Source organism: Echiichthys vipera, assembly GCF_963691815.1.
Source record: "Echiichthys vipera genome assembly, chromosome: 16".
NCBI classification, from domain to species: Eukaryota; Metazoa; Chordata; class Actinopteri; order Perciformes; family Trachinidae; genus Echiichthys; species Echiichthys vipera.
In genome coordinates, this window is record NC_139841.1 from 9073999 (window position 1) to 9099050 (window position 25052).

Genomic DNA, 25052 nt, shown 5'->3' on the forward strand with positions numbered 1-25052 from the left:
CAGATATATACAGTCCAGCAGAATTCATTTTTACTCGATTGTTGCTGTTGTCGTTGTTGTTGTTGCATTTGTACATGAGGAGACAGTTTGTCTTTGTAGTAGCCTAATTGTCCTGCCCCTCCTCCAGTGTGATTGGACGACTGGGTAAAAACAGGGCCAGGGCTGAGTGCAGTGTTTAAAGTTGAACACTTTTTAGATCAGTGATCAGAAAGCCTAAACTTGTGGTGCGCAAGAGAGAATAAATACTCAGCACCTGTCATGTTGTTAGTGTTTGTAGTAGAGTGTACATACATGGTTCTTCCATTGCTAAGAATGTAAGACATAAGGATTTTTTTGTAGAACTTACAGGTTTAAATTATGTTAAAGTCATACTCCGTAAGATTTGAGATACCTTGTTTCTAGCGGCCTCTTTGGTGGTAAGATGTATCTGCAGACGAGCCTGTTCTTTCAGAGCCGCCATCTTGTCACGTTAACGGGCGCTATTCTACAAACTTTATTGACACACATTCACCTCTCTACTTCCAGTCCATCCCCTATACTCTATGTTACCCTCTTAAATCCATACACATACACATATGTTCCTATAACACTTCCACCCTCACTTCAAGCCTGACTCAGAAGATGGAAGTTCCTGATTTCTGATTACAAGTGAATGCAACAAAACTGTCAGTGCCTAACTTAACACTTATTTACATCTAGTGAGGGTCTCCACAGACACACAAATTGTAATACTGTAATAAAAAAAGTATAAGCACTTTCATAAGTGGGCCATAAAAACAATCACCATTGTTTTAACTGCACTCTTTGATAGATATAAACTTAACAGACCATGCACTAGATCAAAATCTATATATAATGTATCCAATCAAATGTAATTTAGGGCAACCAGCTATTTCTTACCATCAAACGTATCACTGTTTACATTGTTAGGGTCATAGAGTGGAGGTTTGTGTTTGGATGTCACATGCCAAACACAGTTTATATTTCCAGAGTGGTTGCAGTCTCATTTAGTCATTTCTCCTTTGTCCTCCACCTACTGATCTAATAATGCAGGTGAAGAAGGTGTGGCTGGAGGCCAACAGTCCTCTTCAGCTCCAAATCAGTGTGATTCTCCAGCGACTCCACACTCACTACAGCACGCACATTATAAGCAATCAACTCAAATCCCTCAACAATTTCATCAAATCCCTCTCTTAATTATACCCCAATATTCCATTTTGATTAGAAATACAACACATTATGGAAGATTCAGATTATCTAACTGCTGTTTCACGGTGACTTTAAAAATGGGTCGCTTATCAAAATGGTCACAAATTAATCAATTGTTTTCGGCTATAGAAGGCGCATAGGAATACCATGGTCTTGGTTTTTAAGCATCCTAAAGAAACTAACAAAAGAGAGATTTAAAGGGGACTTTCAGTATTTTTCAAATTAGAGTCTAGACCCTATTTTCCCATGCATGTGTGTGACTGACTGTATTATGGAAAGATGGTGATGTCTCGCAAGGTGACAGCGTTTGTTTGCTGCGTTGGAGTACTGAAAGAGTAGCTGTTTCAACAAAATCAGTGGATGGTGAGCATTTCCAAATTGTGCCAACAGAATGTTAAGCTATTCATGCAGATTTCATAGACTAACATTACCTTTGGATGCAGACAGGCTGAAGCTGTGGCTAGCAATGCTACAAATGGATCCTAACAATCCAGATACACTACACCTTACAGACCATCTGGTCTGCAGTTTGACGTGGACACTGCTGCCAGCCAAAGAGGAGAAAACATTCTACTAAAGCACATTTTCCTGAAGAAAAATGCTGTTTCAGGATTGGAGAAACTTTCTGCAGAGAGGATGTAGACTAAAGGCCCATTCCCACCCTACGGTACATATGAATATGGATATATATGAATATGGACCCTTTCATCCGGTCCCGGAGGTCATTTCGTCCGTACGTTGCCTCTGAGCTTACGAATCCGGAGTGCTCCGGACGGAATGGAGCAATACCACCGGAAATCAAGGGGGCAGTATAGAGTAGGGATAGAGTCAGTTCCATTCGCCCAAATTGTCGAAGAAGAGAGTAATAACTGCACATTTAAACAGCTAAAAAGCAACCCATCGAAAGTAGCAGCAGACAGAGGCCAGAAAACTCAAACAGAAAAAGAAGTAGCGACGGACATCCTAAAGTATTGGAAGTAACTTTCGTCATCCAGCTCTCTCAATGGCAAAACCAAAGAAAGAACACAGAAAAAAAAATCGCCCATAGGGGTGTCGGTCCACTTTTTGCGCCCTTTTTGTCGATTTTGTATGACAAACAGTAAAATCATCTCCTCTAAAGACACTATGTTTGCGATTGTTGATGCCGGTAATTTGCGACACGGCACTGCCCTTTAGAGGATGTATTGTGTAACATTCATAACAACGCTGAAACTGGACGGAAGTATGAAGGGTAGACAATGTTTGGATGAATTTCGTCCGGATCCGCAGGTATGAATCCAGCTTTATGCTGTTAGCTAAAGCTACTGTGTTGACCTGCATCTGTAGCTACACACCAAAGCATGGTAGGATAACGGCATCTTTCCATAATGTAGTCAGACACTTACAGTATAATAACAATATGAGCCTGTCAGTGGCAAAAACAAATAGCCTACGTATTTTTAATGTAAATATTGTATATAGCAGTTTATATTCCAGTTTGATTACATTGCAGCCCGTTTTGCGGCTACCAGGCTGCAGCGTTCTCACTCCAATACTAGACCAATTTAAAAAATGTTGTTCCATTAGTCACTAACACAAATTCATACAGATCCAGATAAAAGTCTTGGTTTAAAAATACCCAAATTCTCCACTAGTGAATCTGAGAAACAACAGCAATAGACTGAAACAAGTGATGCATTGTGATGCTGCAGGCTGCAACAACCTGCCTGGAGCTCTGTCTGAAGCTCTAGGTGCTCTGCAGTCTCCTCCATCAAAACTGTACTGGTTAATGTACAGCATAAAAGCCTAAATCTATATTATTTTGCATATGAAATTCTCTTTCAGTTAAAATAACAACTTGACACGTCACCATCACGTTGTTTCTAACATTTCTCCATCTCCTTAATCATCTTTTCCTTTTAGTCGCTGGAGCATCTTGGCTGGCCCTACTTGGCTTTATAAACAGTATGTAGATATTTCAGTGTGTTAAATATGTCTCCACTGTATGTGTGTGTATATATGCAAAAGAAAGATGGAGAGAGCAGTCGTGTGCTGCTGAGAAGAGTGGGAGGAGGAGGATGTCTGCCAGCTCTGACACAGCACTCTTCCTCAGTGAGAGAGAAGGGGAATTCATTAAGATTATGAGCCTCTGTTACCCTGAATTAGAGAGCTCTTTTTCAGCCAGCCCTTCATGCTCTGTAACCACGGCGACATGACTTTTCGGCAATAATTCATTTGGAAGTATTTGTTCATTTTCAGCGTGTAGGAGTATTTGTTGTGTGTGTGTGTGTGTGTGTGTGTGTGTGTGTGTTTAACAGAGGCCCAGGGGCTGCAGGCACTGCGTCAGACACTGAACGCAGACAAGTGTGTGATGCTCTGGTTCAGTGACGTTTCCAAGGTCAGATGAAGGCTTTGTGTGTGTATGTGTGTGTGAGTGTGTCCTCTGTTTCTGTTTAATCTTCCTACTTCCTTCTCTTCTACAAAGATACTTCCAAGTAAGAGTGAACTGATCACAACAAATCAGGTATTTAAAGAAACAGTTCAACATTTCCCTTCCTTTCCAAGAGTTCAAGTAGAAGATCAATGTCTGTCTCATATATGTGCATTGAATATGTAGCTAGAATCAGGATGTGGTTAGCCTATAGACTGTATAAAATATTAATGTGATCTCTGTGACATCACCCATAGGTTTCTGAAGAGCCAAAAGTAAGCTTAAAGCAGGTGGCTCTGGCCGTCTCCATATTGGCAGTGCCTGACTCCGCCTGTTCCCAGCTAATCCAAAAATGGGCAAAGAGGTGGATGGAGCTGAGGAGGGTAGAATAATGCCTACGATCTATGCTAGCCAGCTGTGACGGCAACCATCTGTCACCAATGTGGCCAGCCCTTAAATATGCAGAACTTTAAGCCTTAATATCATTTAAACAGGTGAGCTGTATAAACATGCACTCCGTTAACGGGCTTTAGAGACCTGAACCGTTTTTTGTACCAGGCTGTAAGCATGTTTATTTCTGCTGTAAAGTTGGGCATTTTAACATGGAGCTCTATGGGGATTGACTCGCTTTTGGAGCCAGCTTCAAGTGGACATTAGAAGAACTAAAGTGTTTAGCGCTTCCACGTTGGCTCCATTTTCAGTATCAGAGGTTGCTGACCGGATTAGCTAAGATTAGCATATAGACTGCACAAAGGAGGAAACAGCTAGCCTGGCTCAATCCAAACATCCAAAATAAACCCTATACACCTCTTAAATTCATTCATTACCTTGTTGAATCTCAATTGTTCATTACATAGATATAGGAGAAATGCAAAAACAACAACTTAAGGTTGGGGGAGGGGGGGGGGGGTTATTCAGTACTCTTAAGCTGCGTCACAAGGTATTTTTTTCTCTGTACAGAAAAAAACAATACCAAACCTGGTACCCTCACTGTGATGTCAATACTCTGGGAAGCTGCATAGTCACTGTGCCCGGCTTTTGTTTACCAAGATATTGAACTTTGGACAGAGTCAGGCTAGCTGCTTCCCCCTACCCCCAGTCTATATGCTAAGCTAGCCACCTCCTGACCCCAGCTCTTATAGCAGACATGACAGTAGTGTCAAAACCCTTATCTCATTCTCAGCAAGACAGCAAATGAGTATATTTCAAATAACTGAACTGCACTGAACAGTACAAATGTATTGAGTCCTAACTGCTAAGATATTACACTGACGATTAGTATATGGCGTATATTCTATAGTAACAATGTATAATCTCTGAAATATGGCTGGGCGATATGATATTTATCATCAAAATGATATGAAATGAAAAATGTTTGTCCTATATTATTCTTTAATAGTGTTTCTATCGCAATGTCAAAAGAAACGCCACTGGTGGCTCAGTGGTTAGAGCAGACGCCCCATATACAGAGGCTAGAGTCCTCAATCAGTCACCCGGGTTTGATTCCCACCTGGTCCTTTCTGCATGTCGACCCCCCACCCCCCACCCCCTCTCTCTCCTGTCACTATCAAATAAAGGCACAAAAAGGCCAAAAAGGAGTATAGCAAACTAAGCTTTACCATGTGGTTATGTCATGTAAAACCATGTATTTATTGAATTAGTAACTATATCTTTTGAAACACAGGGTTGGAATTTATCAAAAAATAAGAAGCGCTGTGCTCCCTCAGTCTCATAAACCATTGTTTTTAATTAAATATCCAACAGCTCAGGTTTTTCCTGGCTACAGAGAACTTCGTCATTCAGCTTTATCTTCCCTCTGTTGCTCTCTGGGACTGATGCTCATATACAGTCATGGAAGGAGAAGGTGAAGCTCTGCTTGCTGCCCATCCCCCTCCTTCATCCTGGCCGCTACATCCACTGCTGCAGAGAGGACCCATGATGGTGCTGCCCTCCCTCTCTGCCCCCACAACCTCCACCAATCCCATCCCAGCTTCACCTCAGCCAAACAGAGTGCAGGTGTTGCCTGCTGCATCCTTGCCTTTACCTACTGGGTAACATGCACGAGTGTTTACATTGTTAACTCGACACAGTGTGTGCATGTGCCCTCCTGCAGTTTTTATAAACTGGGTTATGTAATTGCTAGTTACAAGGCCTAAATGATCAAATAATGCAGGGATATTTGTCACGTGAAGCAGTATTGTGTAATGTAAATGCGCAGATGATATAGTCCTATCAAATTTCAGTCTGATCATAAGCACGACTACCAGTGATGCAGGCCGTAAGAATGCAAGACTGCACTCACAATACTACTTCTCATCGCAACAACAATTAAGCACCAGACCAAATGATATGTTTCCTAATCATCTATTACAAAATCAATATCAATATCGTTCTATTGATTTACACGATTAGTTAAAGTCAGTTATTTCAAGCATATTTTGATTAAGATTTAGATAGTTTTTTTCCCAACAGTGGATAATAAATCAATATTTAATTGATATTGTGATATGTCTTGGATTTTGTATATTGTAATATGACTACATGTTGTCTTTTCCTGGTAATAAAGGCTGCATTACAGTAAAGTGGTGTCATTTTCTAAAGCATTTGCCTTTGCCCACTTAGTCATTATATAACTAATTGATTCTTTATCAAAAATCTCATTGTGTAAATATTTTGTGAAAGCAATAGTCAACCCTACAACATCATCACAATATGGAGGTATTTGGTCATAGATGTTGTGATATTTAATTTTCCCCATATCGCTCAGCCATACAGTTTTAAGTTTGATCACTGCATATGTGAACTCGTCTTAATTCCAAATATTGTGTCATATATCATTATTGGAAAAATACCTTCATACATAACATGATATATTATTTTTTACCCCTATCCCCCAGCCCTACTAAACAGCCACAGTATTATATTCCACCAATCACAGCAATATTTTATTATATCTATCATATGATATCATATTGTACCCGTGGCTTCAAAGGGAATTTACATTTTGGGGTTTGTATCATTGGTGGTTCAGACTCAACTCCTGCTCCATGTGGGAGGCCTGATTCCCAGCCCAAGAACAAACCCTTTTCCCACCCTATCATACCACAGCAGAAAACCACTGTGACTCTGTAAGGCTGAGGAGGTGGATGTGTATCTGTGTGTGAGGGGGTGGGGGTGGAGGCCTGAGAATTTGCAGCAGGACACATGACTGTGATACATGACTGCTCCTGATACAATTTAGGAAATGCAGAGAAGCAGTCTTACTTCCAGGAGGGAGACATTGCTACATAACGTGTGTAGATGTATGTAGTGAAATGTGAAACAGAATTATTAAGATGAACAGATGAAGTAAATCCTGCACCCCTAGGCAGGGCAGTTCAAAATGAAGAGAACGTGCAGCTGAGGAAATGAAGGAAAACATAAGTGATGCATTAGATACCTGCCTCACATTAAGTGTTCTCTGTAATTCTGGACTTCGCTATGCGGGCCTGTCTGACATTATCCCGACCACCAACACTTGCACCCAGTTGACCCTGCTGAGGAGAATGGAGCTGCGCCTCCATGTTCAGGCCTGCATCAGCACCACACACCGACACTGCTGGGGCATCAGCCGAAATAAATGAGTGGAAAAGACAAACCCAGTTGTGGACAGTCGAGCATGCAGCGTGCTAATGATGTCGGATCACACAGACTGGGTTTGATCGGTGGCGCACCGCCAGTAAAGGGCATGATGGTGATGATGATGATAATGATGAAGAAAGGGCATCCGTGTTCGTTACTGGACTGTAGCTTGTGCACAGATAATGCGGAATATTTGTCGTAGCGCCGTTTTACAGGCAGCGTTCTCGCCTTGGATACAATCCGCCATTAATGTGTAGTGGAGCTGGCTGCAGCTTGATTCACATCTGAAGCGCTCCGCTCCAGAAAGGGTGTTTTACGCAAACGGGGTGAGGCACTGCTGAAATCAGGGAAACCCACGGAGGGAGAGTGTTAATTTCAAGCCACTTTATAAGCAATCGCTTTAAATTACATTATTGGCTATAATTAGCTAGCCAGGGGCATGATAAGCCAGTGTCTGCAGTGTCTTATATTCAAGCGAAACCACAGTGGAGGTTGCAGCTCCAATGCAGTGCAGATTATTCCTGAAATAAACGCTGATCGAGGCTTAAAGGGCGTATGTGGGCTCCATTTGCCTCCAGGCTTTCTGCATCTTTCTGGAGGAGGATGCCTACATTCATAAGTGGGCTAATCACCGCGAGTTAAAGCCATTTTCGGGCGTCCGCCGCTTCAAATACAATTGCGCATCCGCGTCGCAGGAGCCTAGTGAGACAAACCAGCCTCTGCGGGCTATCTTCAGCGCCCTCACTACACGGCTATGGTTTACAATATGATACAACGAGCATCACCTTCATCACCATCAGCCCACTGATGCGCAAGCTGACATCCGCATCCTGCAAAAACACACGGACACAAGCGCACCAAGCAGCGCCGCATCTCATCCCAATTAGAGCAAAATAATAAAGAAATCATCTTACTTTCGCCGACCACCGCCTTTAATCCGATAGGTGCCATGATGCTCTTTAGTGTTTGACTGGGTGTTCCTCCTCTGCTTCCTCCCTCCTCTCTGTGTTCACCTCACTTCGCTGCGGAGGAGCCTCCAGTTGGAAACGTCACTGCGTATCCTTCCGCACCATCCCCTCATTGGTGGCGCTTATTAGCTTAAACAACTTTCTTACTACAGCCTTATACGTGTTCTTGATTCCCATATAAATCCTTATATTATACTGAGCCACGCACCAACAAGATCATGTAATACACTATGTATAGCATTAAACACAAAAAGAGATTAAATGACATAAAGAAGCTTTTGTCATAAATCCTGATGTCATGTTTGGTATAAATGGGGACAGTGTTTGAATGAGTGGAGGTGATGGGACTGTCAATAATTGGGCTTTTCATTGTCGATGAATGTGGCTATAATACAACATACATTATAACATATGTCACGTTAATGTAACGCAACAACAACAACAACAACAAAAGCAACAACATTGGCCCTATTAGTTTATTTATTCCACAAATATTAAAGCCAACAATTCCGAAATTGGAATTAATAATCTAATTTCTTGGCACATTAAATTCCTGAAAAGCATTAACTATAAATGAATTAAACAATTAATACATTGATTTAATGTACGAATCATTATGGACAAACTGTTCCCGCACTAGTGGAGATTATTGTTGTTACTCTGAGAAGTGTTAACATTTGTTGATAATTAGGACAGTGCACTTTCTTGATGTGAACCCTCAAATAAACCGTAAACTCCTGACTCGCTGACTGGAAATACATTAGTAACACCATTAAGGGAATGATGTATTGCGTCCACGGTAATCAACATGAATCAGTGAGAATATGGAAAAGGTTTTCCCGTTAAAGGCTGAATGTTTATTTCACACCTACCTGATCTGCGAGCATGATTTATTATCATAAAATAAATGTAGTGGCTTATTGGATTTGTGTAACAGACTCGCTGTGACATAAGGGTTTTCTGCAGTGGACGCAGGCCCCCCTCTCAATATTAAAGAACCGAGAAACCAAGTGTCCACAAGGGGGCGCCATGTGTCTTTCTACGGGGGAACGCACTGGGCGTCGTGGGAAACACTTTCTTCTTTTTGTGTAAAAACTCTCTTGGCAGGTTTTGGCTTATTGTGGGCTTGATGACATACATCCATAATATGAAACTACTTTAAAATTAGCCACATTGCTTAGGGGTGCAGTGCATAAAGGTTTGCGTCTAAAATACCATATACATACCATATAAAGTCGGGGAATATTCACAGTAAATATTGAATATGTTGTCAGCACATTAAGCTTCTCGTTGTGGCCACACCCTTGCCAGGGCCGCCTGAACACGTTGAACCAGTGATGACTCCCAGAGGGTGTGTCCTGCCCCTGTGAACCATAGTGTCCACCTCCTCCTGCCGCTCACCGGCGGGGGAGTCGTCACCTCGCCGCAGTCCTCCTCCTCCAGTCGGGAGAGAAGCGGGAGAGCAGACACGCAGCAGCGCCAGAGCCGTGCGCCTCTCTGGAGGAAAGTGATTTTCCCAGCGGAACTGCTCGGCTATTTGAGACTACTGGAAATATAACTAAGACCTATTTCCCCTTTGAGTACAACCTGTAACCAGCTGGGATACTTGCAGGATCTGTGAGGCTGTCCTGTAACCATGGGGGACGTGGTTTCCTCTCACCTGGATGAGAGCAGGCGGGAGATGATTACAGGTAAGAGGCAGGAGTGGCTGAGCTGCAGCTGAAAGGAGGATAGACACTTTCCTACTGAATGAAGTTCCTTCAGAGTTACTTTATTCATTCACGTTGACTAAAAGTTTGTAACAACGTAATTACGTGTGTATATCCTCCAGTAGGGGCAGTGAAAACTCTTAATTAAACTCTTAAACTCTTAAATGTAGCCAAAAAGGGGCCATGGAAGTAATCCAACTGTTACCATTTCAACATAAACATCACATTTTGAAACTGAGCTTTCATACTGACCTGCAGACACGAATCCACTGCATATGTCAAATACAAATCATACTTGCATCTTTAATACTACATGTGGTGTTCAAATACACAGAGTTGAACTCTTTAGCTTTTTCATGTTTTTGATATCAGCATGTTCCTCTCACCAAGTGTCACCTTTCCCCGTTTCATTCTAGGACTAAGCTTCTCATTTAGATCAGTGTATTGTTGCTCTGCTCTACTTGAACAGTTCCCCCTGAATCCCATCTCTGCTGCAGGCCTATTTCTCAGAGAGATAATAAGTAGGTTTCCCAAAGGGGAGCATGTTTGTATAAGTTTAGGACTGGCTGCTATTTAAGTCTCAGATTGCTCCAGCCTCCCACTGTGAACTGTGCAGGTCTGTGTTTATTTCTACAAGGCATGGGAGCAGAGCGACAGGGCAGAAGCTGAAACACTCCCATGAGTCGAGGCGCTTTCTTGAAATCCTAAGAATGTTGTTAATAGAAGTAGTTTGGCAGTGCATCCAACGTCCAAAACATTTCAAGAACAAGGGAGAAGACGTGCTTGTTTTGTTCTTTTTATTAGTCGCTGTTTAGATCCTCCAGACTTGTGCTTTGCAGAAACTGTTGCTTCAGAATCCTTTTAGCCTCAGTTTGGATGTACCTTCAGGATTGTGTTTGTGTGTATGCTGGCAGTCCTACTCGCATGAGGAAACCGCTCCTGAAACCAAAGATTATGTTCTCGAGGTCCAGACACTCAGTTTGTTTGTTGTTGCTGTTAAGAAATAGAAAAACACAGAAGCAGGTTCTTGTGGTGGTGGTGGCTTCTCAGTTTACTTCTCTTCTGTATGTTTATCACGGTGTATCTGAGGAGGTTAAGACCCAGTGTGGTACTGCTGAAACGATTAAAAAAACAAAACAAATAATAAACGCATTTGATAATTGATTAAGCATCATGGAGGACGAATGTGAAGATCTAGGGCCTGCTTTTTCTCTGTTGTGCATCATAAACTGAAAATATTTGCCTTTTGGACAGTTGAGCTGACACAACAAGCAATCTGAAGGTGTCACCCTGGGCTGAGGGAAACATGATTAAAATAATAATAACATTAATTCATAGACTATAGAATAAATGTATTGTGCAGCCTTATAATGCAAAGCCCTATATCTGACGTCATCTTCCTTCCGCCTAGACCTCTGAAAACCAAGGTAGAAGAGCCAGACCGCTGTTAGCCAATCTCAGATATATCGGTATCGACCTGGATGATATGCAGCAATATGATAACTGTTTTTACAAAGCATATAATACAGAAAATGATACGTGAGGTGATTTAGAACTGGTGTCATAATGTAGTTTGTCCTGCAGAGCGTGGTCAGTTATTGACTGATACTGAACATACAGTATGATGTTTATTTCATTTTTAGAATTAGGTTACATTGCACTGTATACTGTATTATAATGTGACATATTCTTTTGAAGGTATTTTTTTTTAGGAAAGCAGCCTCCCGAGTAAGTATCTACTTATGATTCAGACATTAAAAACATGGAACAATGTACACATAGCCACCATCATTTCAAGTTTTACTGTAGTGGCTGGCTGAGAAGTGAGGGGATGAGTCATAGAAGTAGGGGGTGGAGAACAATGAGGGAAGCTGCAGAAGTAAAGCAGGTAGAAACATGTCACAAGATGAATAGCTGAATTGCTGTCTGGCTCCCACACACCCTCCCTCTGTGTCATCTCTACCCATCTATCTATCGATATTCGACCCTCTTCGTTGAACGTATGCACGCATGTGTATACATTGCGTGTCCTTTAAAAAGTACTTTGAGTCACAACTGAACATCAGGGATTCTTGTTTGGAGTGTGTACCTCCCCAACAACGGGATTTCTTTATCCACGTTGCTCAAACACATTCCCACACAAGGATCTCCTCCCTCGTGAGCTCACACAACACAGACAATATATGCACTTAAGAGAGGTGAGGTAATGTGCTTGTTTGTCTACGGGATAAGTACATTCACACATAATGAAGATCTCGCATTTGTTTCTCAAATGTGTCACAGAACGAGACCGCAACGTATAAGTACATGCATAAGCAGGCAGCAGCTTTTGTCAATATGTCATATTTAATTGATGTATCTGACTGCTTACTAACAATAAATAATTGGTCCCTTCCCTCATTCCTAGCCCTCTACTTCCAGTGCCTTAGCTTGGACCACAACTGTTTTCGAACTCTGCCTTCATTTTGATCTCAACACACCTGTTAAGTTTTGTGACTGTATCTTGCAAGGTTGGGGCACTTTCAGTGACAAAGTCTGTCCGTAGAAAAACCGCTTCTGAGGTAGTTCCAGCTACACTAGGTGTCTACTGTAGACACAGACTCAGAAGGTGAAAACTACACCAGCATCGCTGTCGCGGCTGCTAATGATAATTTTGGTAGCATTTAACAATAAACAGCATAGAGTTATCTCAGGCACAGATGTGATCCTCTCATTCTCAGGGGGGGGGGGACCCCTCAGCCGGGGGCTTGTCAGTATCCCCACACCTGCCCAGTGCCTCTCACCCTGGGCAACTTCCGAAAAGGGAGTGCAGCCCCTCTTCTGGAGTTTGGTTCCACACCCACTGCTGTACATAGAGGTGTGCCCAACTACAGCTAGTTGGTCCCGTTCCACCTCCCAACCTCCCCTTAGATCTGCAGCTGATCTGCAGCTGTATGCCTTGGACACTTGGGTCAACTGATCACCACCTGGTGGTGAGCTGGATCAGATGGCCCCTATATAACCACTGCGACAGCTCAGTCAAATACTTTTCCAGTGGGCTTGGGTTACCCCATTATTGTCCCTTGTTTGAAAAAATCACATCTTAAATAGAGTACACATCATAACCTCATGGCTGAATGCACTTTTTGGAAGTCACCTTGGATAAAAGCGTCAGCTACATGACATGTAATGTAATGCAATCTTTATTATTTTCCATTTTCTGCTGCTTGTCCTGGACTGGGTTGTGGTGGTAGATGTTCCTCTCCCCAGCAACATTTTCCAGCTCCTCCTGGGAAATCCTGAGGTGTTCCCAACCTAGATTAGATATATAATCTCTCCAATGTGTTCTGGGTGTAACCCAGGGTCTACGCCAGTCCAGCCACCATACGGAGGAAACTCATTTTAGCCACTTGAATCCGCAATCTCATTCTTTTCAGTCACTACCTGAAACTCATGACCATAGGTGAGGGTTGGAACGCAGATCGAGTGGTAAATCAAAAGCTTTGTCTTCTGGCTCATTTCCCTCTTCCCCACAGTGTCCATATTACTGCTGATGCTGCACCAATCCACCTTTTGATCCCATGCTCCATTTTACCCCCAGTCTTGAATAAGACCCGGAGATACTTGAACTCCTTCACCTGGGACAGGTCACTCCCAACCTGGAGGGAAGGCTGTGCTCATTCACTGTTCGTACATATAACCACAATCGTAATACACAGTAACACGTGTGGGGTTCCATGTATTTATTACCGACGAAATCAACCAGGCTGCGCCTTGAGATCTTGTCCATGAAAATCACACCAAATTAGGGAAGGGACAGCATCTCATTGATGGAGTGTCTGATGACTGTCAGTTTTCCCAGTACCAGTTTTTGTGTGACCAAAGGGCAACAGGGTGGATGAAGAACCTTGAAACAGCAGGTTGAAACAGAGGATTGAGTGTGTGATTTATGATGTGGTCTTTGTTCCCAAATTCCGATTTCCAAGTGCCCAAAAGGCTGTCCACGTACAATTATCCAGTCTGCTGACTCTGGCACAGCAAGACAACCAGTGGAAAGTACCGACTCTCTGCACATTTGGAAGGGAAGCCCCGTTAGCCAGCACTTATCTTGTGGAAATCTAGACTGGATAGAGAGAGTTTCTATCAAACATGTGAAATCCACAATTTAAGAGATTGGCAAAATTAAAAGTAAAGACAAGCAGGCTTACAAGTACTTTAAATAAAATAGTTTGAAAAGTAAATTGTTTGTTTTTTTTGGGGGGGGGGGGGGGATTATCTGATTAAATAAGAAATCCTTTCAAACCTGACTAGATATTCAAAGCCAACTTTGAGTACCTGACAGTTTACAGTACCCGGTTCTATGGACACTTTTTGGTCTGTACCAAAGAGTCTCACAAACCCCCTCTATGCCTGCTCTAACCTGTCCACCCATCTCATCCTGGACTGAATCAGTGTTTTTAATAAGTTTGTGTGTCCCTGTCCCCCGTCTCCTCCACATTCTCTCCCTGGGTATCCTGTCCTGTCAGCTTTTTCCTTCCTGCTCTCCCACTACATGCCAGCTCTCTCCTTCCTGTGTTGTGCCTTCCATAAACAGATCATAGTCAACACTGCTGACTGAGCCAAACACTGATCGGAGACAGACTCCTTTTCCAGCACCGGAATGTGGGAAAACCTCTTGTCCCCTCCTACAGGTTCTTGGACTATTCAGTAGGATGCTGCTTGCAGACAGTGGTGGAAAACAAATGCTGAGTCAAGCTGTGGAAAGGACCTATGCAGGAAAACATTGATTCATCTGAACTGACACCAGCCTCAGACTTTCGATCCAAACTAGGGCTGCAACAAATTTTTCAAATTGTTTTTGATTAATCATTCAGTCTAAATGAAACAAAAATACATGTCAGAGCTTCTAAGGTCATGCCTTCAAACTACTTCTTTTGTACGACTAACAGTCCACAACAGCCAAAGATATTCCATTTATAATAATAATAATCAATTTGAGTCAGGAGAAAAAATTTATAAAATCACAAGTAAGGCATCTAGAATATTTCCATTTGGTTGAATGGTGCAGCCGTACAAACATAGAGTCTTGGCTATAAGTAGGTCTAGAATGACTTGTGACTGCAGTTGTGTTTAAACTATGCAAAAGCTTTCCATCCCGAAGGCTTTACTAATGACTGGGCTGTAGCAGACGGCTTTGATAAAGTGAACTGTGCTGATAATACATGTTAGGTATCTATTTGTTGCGTGCCGCACAAGAGTCACTATGCTTTCTTTCCAAGCCGGCCCACTTTAAATTTTACAATATGGCTCTTTTCATATAGCGCTGATAGCAGCAGTGGAGGTTATGGCCTTTTGGACATGGTGAGACTTAATTTAAGACAGTTTGTCTTCACAGGAGAATTGCAGATCCTCAAATATACACAGCTCATATTTAAAGATATATGTTAATTTACTGTTAAGTTACTAACTATTAAATGGGTTAAAACAATGGTGACTGATAATATGATCCACTAGTGAAAGCACTTCTACCTGCATTTTTGCAGAGTATTCCAATCTGTGTGTCTGTGGCGACATTCCCTCTCAAAATGTTTATACGGCGCCATGTTAGTGACGCTGTTGATGGCGCATGGTCTCCCAGGTGGAACTCGTCATTTATGGTGTGTTTCATTGTATTTAGAAATCAGGAACTTCCAACTTCTGAGTCAGGCTTGTAGTAAGGCCAGAAGTGTTTGTGTGTGTGTGGGTGTGTGTGTGTGTGTGTGTGTATAGATTTAAGAGGGTAACATTCAGTATAGGGGAAAGACTGGGAGTAAAGAGGTGAATGTGTGTCAATAAAGTTACCAAGATCGTCACCAATGGTTTTGCTGCGTTCACTTGTAATCGTAAATTGGAAATTCAAACTTCTGAGTCAGACACTTTTATCCAGTGGTGTTGAAGAACGCAGCACAGATGTGTACAGTGCACAGATTCTGGATTAAATTTTCATCCTGTGGTCCTTTGCTGCATGCTCTATACCTCTCTCTCTCTCTCTCCCATTTACATTAACACACACACACAGGCACACACACACACACGCACACACACACACATGCACACACACACACACACACACACATACACACACACACACACACATGCACACACGCACACACACACACGCACACACATGCACACACACACACGCTCACACACACACACAGCAGCGGGATGACTGCATGTCTGTCAACAAACACTTACAGCGCCTCGAATATTTAAGGTGGAGTGTTTTCTTTCATGTAACTTGTACACAAGTTGACGTTATGAATAATATGGGCCACCGTAAATCAAACTACAACTATTCTGTATTTCTCACTTTGAGGAAGAACGCGCCACTGTATCACTGATCAGCTGATCTCCAGCGATCTAAGCCCATTCAGAGAACTACGCCCCTACGGGGTCTCGTAAATCCCTCTCTGGCCTTTTTTTTGGCGGTGTCACAGACTGTCAGTGTCTACAACACTGCCGCCGCTTTTGCCCCTTTCTTAGAGGTCCATCATTACAACCTCCTCCACCATTGCCATGTTTGTCAGAATGTAATGGATATATTGCTTAACATCTAAAACTACATAACTTAACTTGCACTTATATAGTGCTTTCTAGAGCCTTGAGACCATGCAAGATGCTTTTACAGTACATTCATATGCTGATGCCAGAGGCTACCATCAAGGTGTAACCTGCTTATCACGATCCAATCTAATCATTCAGATGCACATTCCACACCCATGGCACAGCTTCCGAGACAATCCATCAATTCGTCCTGAGCCACATGGAAGAAAGTGGACTGTGATGGTTACATTGTTATTTTCATACACAAAGGGAGCATAAATAAGCCCTGAAGAGGTCAAAACTTCATCAATACTTTTTTGTAAGACGAACACGTTTCAGCTTGTGGTCTTCATCAGAGTCAAAATAATAGAGTAGTTAAATGAATTTCCAGAGAATCATGTGGAAATCAGCCATTTTCGACTGTATCTGTGATAAAAGTGCCATAGTATTATGATTTCATTATTGTGACAAGTTTAAGTAGTATGTCTCCTCATGTTGTGTCTGTCTGTGTCCTCCTGCAGCTCGGACCAGAGATGTGATGAAGGAGTTCAGTGACGTGTACGAGCAGCAGTACGCAGTCGCTCTCTTCAACAGCGTCCGCTTTGAGATAGAAGGAGGAGGGGGAAAGCAGTCACAGCTGCTTCACAGAAAGGCAAGTGCATTGTATCAGTTATAAAGGAGAGGTTTAAGCCCGCTCAATGGACAGATAGATAGAAAGACAAACTACACAAAGAATAGAGTATGTGGGTCTAATGATCTAGAATTTGCTGCTGAGAATTACGATCTAACAAACTTGACCTGCCATATTACAAGATGAACAAATTCCCACCGTTGTTTGTAGCCAGACCGTTTATGCACAACACAAGCTTGCATCAATGTCTATGTACAAGAACATTACCTAATAAGCAAGGCCTCTGCTCTACCACCTCTCATCTTTTTGGTTACTGAATGAACTGAAGGTCCCACTTTTGTTCACATTTCCAATCACTGAAGGGGAAGTGGAGCACATTTCACACATGAACAGAGATGCTGATTGGGATGCTATTATTGCAGTTCCTCTACTCTCTTCACTATGTGGAGCCCAGCTGCTTATGCGTGCTTATGGCGTAAGTCCAAGAATTATGCATATGTGATTTAACGCTTTGCAACCACATACAGATACACATAAGAGACCCTAGGGCTATTTTTAAAGAAACATTTGTTTAAATTGATTGCATCCTGGTAAACAAGCTGGGTGTTTGGTCTACCTGACAAAACGTTGTGATGGATCATGATTTTCTTTCTGCTCTGCTCTAATATCTGCACATGAATGCAGAATATGTGCGCAACGGGACAAGATTTCAGTACCCGAGGCGTTCTGGTCTCATTTCTCTTTCAGAGTGTTTGTAGTTTGAGGAGTATTGACCAATTACGTTTGAGTGGGCTTTGGTTGTATGCAGCTAAACAGTCCAGTGTGGAGAGCAAAAGCGGGGGGGATGCATTGGCCAAAATACAATCTTGAACCCATTGTCTATCTTCTGACAGCGATTGAAGTTTCATTAGCTTTTATTAGACATCATCCCTCAACTCCAACTCCATTCTCTCATCTCAAGTTGCTAATGGTAATCCTGAAATAATGGCCATTGTCTCCTGAGGCTACATCGTCACCAGACCGATAGCCGATGGGTTTTGAGTCTCTACCCGGACATAAGGACAAGTTAACCTGTCACTCATGCACACACAATCTACAGGTCATTTGATATTTTCCAGCAACAAACAGCAGCAATTCTGTTCTTGAAGCACCTTTTTATGTTTCAGCTCTACTCCCTTCTGTCTCCTTTATTCTTTCCTTCCTCTCTATGCAGTCTCTGTACAGTATTATTTGATCTAAGACAGGAAATCTGAAAACAAAGTGGGTGGTGTGCATCCTTGTGTAAACACAAAACAAAAATCACCACCCCCGCATATTTAGAAATACCAACTGAGCTTCAGGTCTCTTGCATTAAAGGTCCCATATTATGCTTATTTTCAGATTCATACTTATATATTGGGATTCTACTGGAACATATTCACATGCTTTAATGTTCAAAAAACACATTATTTTTCACATACTGTCTGTATACTGTGTCTGAATATACCTGTATTCACGCTCTGTCTGAAACACTGTGCCTTCCACATCTGTGCCATCATTGCAGCTGGGGAATGACTGTAACGGCACTATAGCGACAATTTCTACCTATATATATATAAAAGATATATATACACAACCGTACAGAAGTCCTGACGGCTCGTTTAAAGGCACAGTTCCTGAATACAGGAATGCATTTCCCTGGGGATTGAGTGTTTTTCACGGTATTTATAAAGCACCTCGACCTGCTTTATGAATAATAAAAGACATGTAAATCTCCCTTTTTACAATATGGGACCTGTAACCAAGATCTGACAGACAATATTTAAATTGTGAGGGTAAGGTAACCCATATTCTGTTGAAAGATCTCAATAAATACAAAATGTACGTCATGATTTTTCAGGACCCTCTGGCAGGCCGGTCCATCTTCTCCGGGAGTCTGTTTCAGTATTTGGAGGAGAATCGGAAGTGGAGGAATCGCTTTGTATCCGTGCCAAACAGCTACGCCATCAACCTCTATGAGAGCAAAGCAGTGAGTGCACTTCTTGCTCGCCTTAACAGCTGTCTGATTTGGTGATTTGGGCACTTGGGTTAAAACAACTTGGCGTGTTTGTCATCTCTCCAACAGGCACATGAACGGGGCCTTCACCCAAAAGTAACCATCAACTGCGCTGGGTACAAGGCCCTGACCTCACTGGAGGAATACATGGAGCTGATTAATACCAGCCTGCCAGGTAGGAAAAGGACAGAAATAATGAATATATTCTGTAAATATGACAATATATGACAAAACATGGCTAAACATGATTGATATTGTATATAGAATCCCATATTGTATAGTTTATAGTATAGCCTATTTGGCGTTAAATCAATATTAATATATAGATTATTGTTTTGACAAACTCAAATTAAGGATCTTGAGTAAAGTGGAAATAGAAATAAACAAAAGGAGTAAATGTTTTATCCAAGTTTTATCTGATTAAATATATAATTACACATCAAGACTGAAAATGGGCAAAATCTGCCATTGTGAACGTTAAGATATTTTAAAACTTATTTTTATTTATATGTTCCCACTGCTTTTTTAAATTCTTCTTTACATATGTTTTTTTGCATTTTCCTTATTGTTTCTAAAGAACTTTATAAATCATATAGTTTCTCATGTGACTTGTTGTAGGTATCAAGGCCAAAGTGGGCAGTAATCCGTTTATCAATTGTGCGTCCCAGTTCCCTCTCATCCTGTGGCACCCCTACGCCCGCCATCACTACTTCTGTGTGATGACAGAGAAGGAGCAGAAGAAGTGGCACGCAGTGCTGCAGGACTGTGTCAGACACAGCAACAATGGTAACAATACACACAAGCACACAATGACTTCACCATAGAAAGGTCCATGACAGTGTTAAATGAACGGGATTCAGATTGTTGACTGATAAATTGCTGAATTCAGCTGTACATGTACACCATTGGAACAGCAGTGGTGTGTTTCTCTCTGTGCTCCAGACAATGAGTGCCTCTCTACGCTTGTTGAGAGACACCATTATTGGTGGTTCAGACAAGGGTGTGTGCCAGTGTGTCACAGTGTGAAGCTTTTACATGCCATCCCAGTGAGCTGGATGATCTGTGAGTGTGAGATGCTGCAGGAATGATGGCATTTGTTTTCGGTGTTGGTTACAGTGAAAGGCATGTTGTTGTTGGATCAGAACTCCAAATTTCACAGCCCAGACACACAACCTGCATCACTCAATAGTGGGCAGGGACTTTATTTAATGAGCTGAGGAAAGAATCATTTCTATTTGAAACAGATTTTTTTTTCATCTAATTTCTCCTGTTTTATATTTGACCATTTTAGTCAGAAGCTTAATGTCACTTTGGTATCTGCAACGTTGGTCAGACAAGACACAGTTTCTGAAAACAGGCTGTATATGCATGTCTCTGTGGGTTGAGCGCTCTGATACTTCCACAGTATTTATATAGCACCTCGACCTGCTAAAAAAAAAAAAAAAAAGACACTGAAATCTCACTTTCTAAAATATGGTACCTTTACCGTCATGAATGAACGTCTACTTGAATGGCTTCTTCCATGATAGGGGTGTTTTGGCCAAAAAAACAACTTAAAAACTAATGAGACAGAGTAATTCCCCAGAGGGAGCTGCGCCAAACTATGTCCAAAGTTATCCAGCTCTTATTTGTTTCAGCGTGCCACCATTGTTTGAGTGCTGGCACTTGTTTGTGAATCGAGGTTATTTTGGATGATACTACGGTGCATTTTGCATTTGGTGTCGCATTACAGGATGTTTGTTTTTTCAGGGTGGAGAGCTACTCTTGATCTGGTATTAAGGTTTCTTCTTGTGATGGCATGACTCGTGTTATTGTACTGAGACGCAGAAGGCAGAGACGCTGGAGGATTTGCACACATAATGTGATCCATTTTCTGGTCCTGTTTTCGTGCTGTATCTCAGCTGAGCAAGAAAACTTAGACTGACTACTTTGGGCTCTCATGTAATAAAATTTGCATTACATTTACATTATGGATACGACATCAGCCAGATCAAGTTATGACATTAGTGGGTTTTATTACATTTTCCATCAGGTTAAGTGTCAATGTTATTATCTTTTCAGTAAATTATTACATCATTGGGTGCTACAAGGGTGTAAAGCGAATTGGAGAGGGACCAACAGTGTTGGCGAGGGCCAAAGCTGCTCCTTACTAAAGGAAGCAATAATTTGACAGAAAATATCGCTTTAAATTTGATACATCATTGATTTTAAACTCCTCCAGAGTCTATGATCAGAGTTGCGTCCATAGCAACGGTCTATTATTCATAGCAACAGTCTGCTACTCAGAAGTAACAGCCAGTGGAATTCTGTAATTGAACAGAAGTTATCAAAATCAAGTATTCATCAAAGATGTGTCATAAAGTGATAGAAATGCTTGAAATCGTGTCAACCACATGGCATGTTGACTGCATTGGCTGTATTTTTTTAAATTAAATTTGGCAGACAAGTACACAAGAAAAAACATTACATCCGTACAGTGATTCTGCTTTAAATGACAAAGAAAATTGGCAGGTATTTTTACATTTTAATTTTGCAGTACAACGAAGGGAGACCTGCCTTCATTTGATGAGAGTGAAGTTTCATTTTTGTGGTTGTGTGCATGCATGCGTGCATGCATGTGAGCGTGTGATCTCACATTTAGTGTGCTTTTTTTAGACAGAGAGAATCAGAGTCAGCGGGAACCGTGGAGAAGTTGACATAAAAAAACAAAACTGCCGGGATTGTGATAGTGAACGTGATCGGGCTTGTTTGGAACCTGCTGTGTGCAAAGGCAGGTGGTGTTGAAAGAGATTGTAGATCAAGCGTAGATAATTTATAAAGGCGCTCATATGAATTATGAACTTATAACATTTGCATCAGACACACATCAACATCTTTACATTATGAACCTTCCTAAATACGCCTTCTCTACGTTATTAATAAATCTATATTCTTTTTAGCCAAAGTTAATTCAAACAGATTATTTATTTAACTTTGGAGAGTAATAAATACTAACATTATGGCAACAAAGGGCCAACATACATATTCTTTAGTGCATGGAATATTTAAGGTCAGCTTCACCTTAACTGACCCTAATTTTCTAGCACACAGGTATGTGGTTTTACATGCATTTGTACATGCCTCTGGGTGTGCACAGTACACACATGGTTATAATGCTGTTGGTTTTGTTTGAGCTTAAAAGGAATCAGCAGCTTTCCTTATATGAACATTAAGGTATGGCTTAATAATCTGTAATTGTCCTTTAAGACATTGTCAAGATGGATCCTGACGCACAAAGAGTCTTTGTAATCAAGTCATTCAGCACCAACAGAAAGATGCAAGCAGCTGGCACTATAGTTTGTCTAATTGTCTCCACTGTAAGCTAAAGCCTAAACAACCGTGTATCATTAACAATTCTACTAAACTTATCACCATGTATTGAATGAAACAACACACTGGCGCTAAAATCATCACCAGGCTCAGAAAGTTGTTCAACCTGATTCAACCTTGTTTTGCACTTAGTCAATATCATGCCACCTGTGCTGCATGAATTCAGTGTGTTCTGCTCAAACACACGACAACGCTAGCAGCTGTCTGTCATCAGTAGTACTTTCAAAACATCCAATGCGAGCCTTCATTTCTTCAGTGTAGGAATGTTTTGGTCCCCAGCCAAGAGACAAATGAATTTCGAATCTCAACACCAACCTTAGTGTTCACATTTTTTGACTGTGAAACTAAATCAGCCTCTGTCTGTATCCAGTCAAGCTCACCCGTTACTTCCCAACACTACCTGTTCGGACATGCTCTGTTCCTGCTCTACATTCCTGCTGAGAGGCTGGGCTCCAGGAATATGTTGTAAGGAACAGAGTGTTGCTGTTTTACTGTCGCCATGGCTGGTGTCAGTGTGGACTGGCATTCATGTTTTTGGCCTGCGTTGACACGCCTGGTCTCACCTCTGTCACGTTGGTGTTTTGAAGAAAACCAGAACCGGTAAAAGACTTCCTAAGGGTGATAAATGGTTTTACAGCCTGATCCCTGCCCGCTCTGCAGGTTCATTTGCACACTGGACTCATACACACATACATTTTGAAATTAACATTTAAAAAATAATAATAAATGAAACCATTACTAGCAATTTTTTATCGCTGTAGATGGCATCTGAGACTTTGCACAGGGTTCCTTCTAGATTCAACTGAGAAATGACCACTGACTTCATCACTTCTGGACCTTCTAGAGCATGTGAGTTATGGTACAGTGCAAAAAATACTGCAGTGCCCATGAAGAATGAACTGCTAGGAGCACAGTCGTTCATGCAAAGCGGTTCTTCAGCTGTACACTGACACTATTCATCTGGCTTCGATAAGTAAAAACCACAGGTTAAATGTTTGCTGACTCACTAGAGATGTATTTGAATCCACTGAAGCTCTTGTTGTTTTATCTTCAATAAATCTCTGAATAAAATAATCAGCCGCTGCTTTGCATCCCCTTAACAGTCAGGATGATTTGCAAAGTGTCCTGTTAATAAGCTCAGTTAACAGATAACACCATTGCAGCATTCTGCACATGTGAATATTTGAAACAGAGTTAAACCAGGTTAAAGTTGAACAAGGGAGATCTACATAATCTAAAAGTCCCTTACAACAGACAGTTTGGATATAACTTTACTTTAACCTTTGTTTACGCTTCAAAATAAGTAGTTAGAATGATTTACAATTTGACTGCTCTGGAAGCTTGACCTTCATCAAAGGACTCTGTTGTGAAGCTCTGTAGAGTGGAGTCACCATGTCCCTGTACCTCTGTAATTAACCTGGTGAGTAAAACGTTATTATGACTTAAATTGGACCCAGTAGGCCCAAACTGAAATGTTCCATAAAGCCACAGGCCACTAAGAAAGTCTCCAGTGATGTAATAGTGTCGCAGTTGAGGTTAGATTCATAATAACCTACGCAAATAAACACAATGACGTCCTCCTGAAGCTATTTGTTTACTATTCAACGGGATGATTGGCAAAATATGAATCAACAATAACTTTCATAATCAATTTTAAAGTGTTATTCCAGCGCAAAATCATCCCATGGTCTTTTTTGGCACATACATCAAATAAGCTATTGAAACAGTTTTTTGTTTCATGTATGAACTATTAATGGAGAAATCCGGTAGAGTTGAGACTTGGCTAACACTGATAAGCTCGGGGCATTACAGTGAAGGCATTAAAACGGCTATTTTAACCACTAATACTGCTCAAAATAACACCAAACCTCTGCAGCAGCATGAGAAGAGTCCCTACACATAAAACAAAGCACCAACGGGCTCCTTAAAAACAGTCTTTCAAAACAGTCTTTTAAACAGTCCTTTAATAAACTTTATAAATTAAAAAAAGAAACGTTGTAATGCCATCACTTTAATGCCCCAAGCTAATCAGTGTTAGCCACTGTTAGCGACTCTACCGGATTTCTCAGTTAATAGTTAATACACGAACAAAGGTGGCTTATTTGATTATTTGCAAAAAAGACCATGGGATGATTTTGCGCCGGAATTACACTTTAAGCTAAATTAAGCAATGTCTTAGTTTCAGCTTCATAAATTAGAGAAATTGCTCCTTTTGGTTTTATACTATTGATAATTTAATTTCTTCCGAACTGTTGGTCAAGCAGAAAAAGCGATATTGGGCTGTAAACACATATTTTTTTAAATAAATCATAATTTATCAATTCACTAAAAAACAAAAAAAACAATCATTAGATTAATTTATAATAAAAATAATCCTTTTCAGCTTTAGCTGTGTATTGGCAAGAATCTGGCGATACGGTACATTGTGTCATGACACAGGGGTTCTGATTCAATATACTGCAGTATTGCTTATAGTAATATAACGCAATTTAATCTAATTTAAGGAAAAATGTGACAGTATAAAGAACACATCACC

The 25052-nt window shown here is 41.3% G+C and overlaps 2 protein-coding genes across 3 annotated transcripts in view; one reads left to right on the plus strand and one right to left on the minus strand.

Annotated features, from left to right (window-relative positions):
- The window catches only part of stxbp1a (syntaxin binding protein 1a), a 35660-nt gene extending 27429 nt beyond the window's left edge, over nucleotides 1-8231 (minus strand). For both annotated transcript variants that reach the window (XM_083929275.1, XM_083929274.1), the window contains exon 1: nucleotides 8155-8231. In XM_083929275.1, the coding sequence (XP_083785401.1) occupies nucleotides 8155-8191 (37 nt within the window). In that variant the 5' untranslated portion in view covers nucleotides 8192-8231. The remainder of the gene's footprint in view (nucleotides 1-8154) is intronic.
- Nucleotides 8232-9637: 1406 nt separating this feature from the next.
- The window catches only part of niban2a (niban apoptosis regulator 2a), a 31918-nt gene continuing 16503 nt past the window's right edge, over nucleotides 9638-25052 (plus strand). Inside the window, exons 1-5 of the mRNA XM_083929952.1 lie at nucleotides 9638-9899; nucleotides 17003-17133; nucleotides 18992-19120; nucleotides 19217-19322; nucleotides 19766-19933. Coding sequence (XP_083786078.1) covers nucleotides 9845-9899; nucleotides 17003-17133; nucleotides 18992-19120; nucleotides 19217-19322; nucleotides 19766-19933 — 589 coding nt within the window. The 5' untranslated portion in view covers nucleotides 9638-9844. The remainder of the gene's footprint in view (nucleotides 9900-17002; nucleotides 17134-18991; nucleotides 19121-19216; nucleotides 19323-19765; nucleotides 19934-25052) is intronic.